Source organism: Brassica napus, chromosome C4 (assembly GCF_020379485.1).
Source record: "Brassica napus cultivar Da-Ae chromosome C4, Da-Ae, whole genome shotgun sequence".
In the NCBI taxonomy this organism is placed as follows: Eukaryota; Viridiplantae; Streptophyta; class Magnoliopsida; order Brassicales; family Brassicaceae; genus Brassica; species Brassica napus.
In genome coordinates, this window is record NC_063447.1 from 54,196,156 (window position 1) to 54,197,973 (window position 1,818).

At 38.4% G+C, this 1,818-nt stretch overlaps 1 protein-coding gene across 1 annotated transcript; it reads right to left on the reverse strand.

Annotated features, from left to right (window-relative positions):
* Positions 1–1,561, reverse strand: LOC111205467 (nucleolin 1-like). Its single transcript, XM_022701332.2, has 6 exons — positions 1,456–1,561; positions 1,321–1,370; positions 1,093–1,227; positions 827–1,009; positions 452–744; positions 1–370 (listed from the first exon to the last, which is right to left on the reverse strand). Exons 1-6 carry the CDS (start codon positions 1,498–1,500, stop codon positions 150–152), a joined length of 927 nt encoding a protein of 308 aa, XP_022557053.2. The 5' UTR covers positions 1,501–1,561; the 3' UTR covers positions 1–149.
* Between the last annotated feature and the right edge of the window lie 257 nt (positions 1,562–1,818).

A 1,818-nucleotide genomic window follows, 5' to 3' on the forward strand; every position in this document is an offset into this window, starting at 1 on the left:
TAGGCAAATAATAGTAAGATAAGTTTTAAGTTTATCATCCACAAAACAAACGGAAGGTTGCATAGTATTATCACATGATTGATAAACACCAAAGAGCTTCTAATTAGTCTCTTGAGAGAGAAATTCATTACATCAACATCCGCTCCTTCTCAAAAGGACTGTGACCCCTCTCCCTCCTTGGCCCTGGCCTTCTGCGTCATAAGAGCCCAGGCCTTCTGCTTCTTAAGAGCCCTGGCCTTCTGCTTCTTAAGAGCCCTGGCCTTCTGCTTCTTAAGAGCACTGAGCTTCTTTGTCATCGCATTGAGCCTCCACTCAGTCATATAAAAATCGATCTTCTCCTTGGTCTCGTCGGCAAACTCAAGCATTTGAGCTACAGAAACAATAAAAGACGAATTGATGAGAAGATTAATGAACCTTGAAAGTAAAGAATCAAGAAAAACGTGTTATGCACCTGGGGGACAATAGCCACAATGAGTTTCACCGGGGGGACGGGGAGGGTTACTTCTGGCTTTTGTGGGTACGAGCATAGTATTTATTTTGAATCCGTTGACTTGACTTCCATCAAGATTCATGGCACTAGCTTCTCCTTCTTCTTCGGAAAAATAGATACTAGTCATCTTGTCGAGGAGATCAACGTCAACATGTATTATAACTCCACAAGAAGAGAAATGTGCAGTCAAAGCCTCCTCAACTTCATCTTTAAGAAGGGAGGGGTCATACCCCACAACGCAAATGCCAAACCTACTGCAGTAATTTGTTGCATGTTATCAACATGCACAACATTTTTACAGGATGCAAAAGAAAACAAAAAAGAGTATCAACTTACAATCTTTCGTCATTTAGTAGCTGATTCATAACAAAATCTGTATAGTCTGATTCCGCCTGGTATTCCTCATCTTCTTCCTCGGGTGCAAACTTAACAAGGGCATTCCAACCTCCCATGTCACTTCCATTAAGTTGCAGCGCTTTCTCTTTTGCGCCATCTCCAAAAATAGTAACAAAAGCACGACTGCAACAAAGAACAATTAATTTTCAATTAGCACACAACACAAATATTATATTATTATGTCACAAATATTAAGAGACACAAACCTGTCCAAAAGAGGCTCTGTGGGGAAATCAACTCTACTAACATAGCCACATGATTTGAAGTGATTAACCAACTGAATCCTGATTTCATTCTCAGTGTCCTTACTAAATTCGTATCCTTCAATAGATATCCTAACCCTAATTCGCAGGAGATGCAAAGAAAAAAAAATATCAACACATACAAATATCTTCTCACAAAATAAATAAATAAATAAAGCATCAATCAATTACCTCGAACTGATGGCTTCATCCTTAGCAGCAGCCTCACTATCGAACGGTGCCTAAAATACAACATACAATTTTTCGTAATTTCCGATTAACAAAAGAGATCTGAGTAAGAAGAATTCATAATGAGAAGAAGATTACCTTGGGGGCGGATCGCTTGCAAGAAGAGTACGTGTCCATCGACATGTTGTTACAACCCCTAGGCTGCCGCTTTGCGATATATTTTCAGGTTATAGTCGGCTTATTCTACTGGTCTGGGCCATAGCCCATAGGTCCATCTTTCCCATTCTTTTTTTTTTTTTAATATATCTCGTAGTGATTGGGGTTCAAACGGGCCACTAACCAGTGTGCTCGGCCCTTTTTCCATTCACTACTTTGTTTTTTCCATTCACTTCTTTTTTTTCCAAATATTTTGTAATAAATATATAAATATATTATTTGGTTTCTCAATTTTTTTTTTAACGCTGGATTGTATTATTAAACCTTATAAGTAACGAATTATTA

Coding starts and splice junctions, on each gene's coding strand:
- LOC111205467 (XM_022701332.2), bottom strand. CDS start 1,500: ATGTCGATGGACACGTACTCTTCTTGCAAGCGATCCGCCCCCAAG. Junction 745..826: donor CTACTAAATGACGAAAGATT/GTAAGTTGATAC, acceptor AAATTACTGCAG/TAGGTTTGGCATTTGCGTTG. Junction 371..451: donor TTGTGGCTATTGTCCCCCAG/GTGCATAACACG, acceptor TTGTTTCTGTAG/CTCAAATGCTTGAGTTTGCC.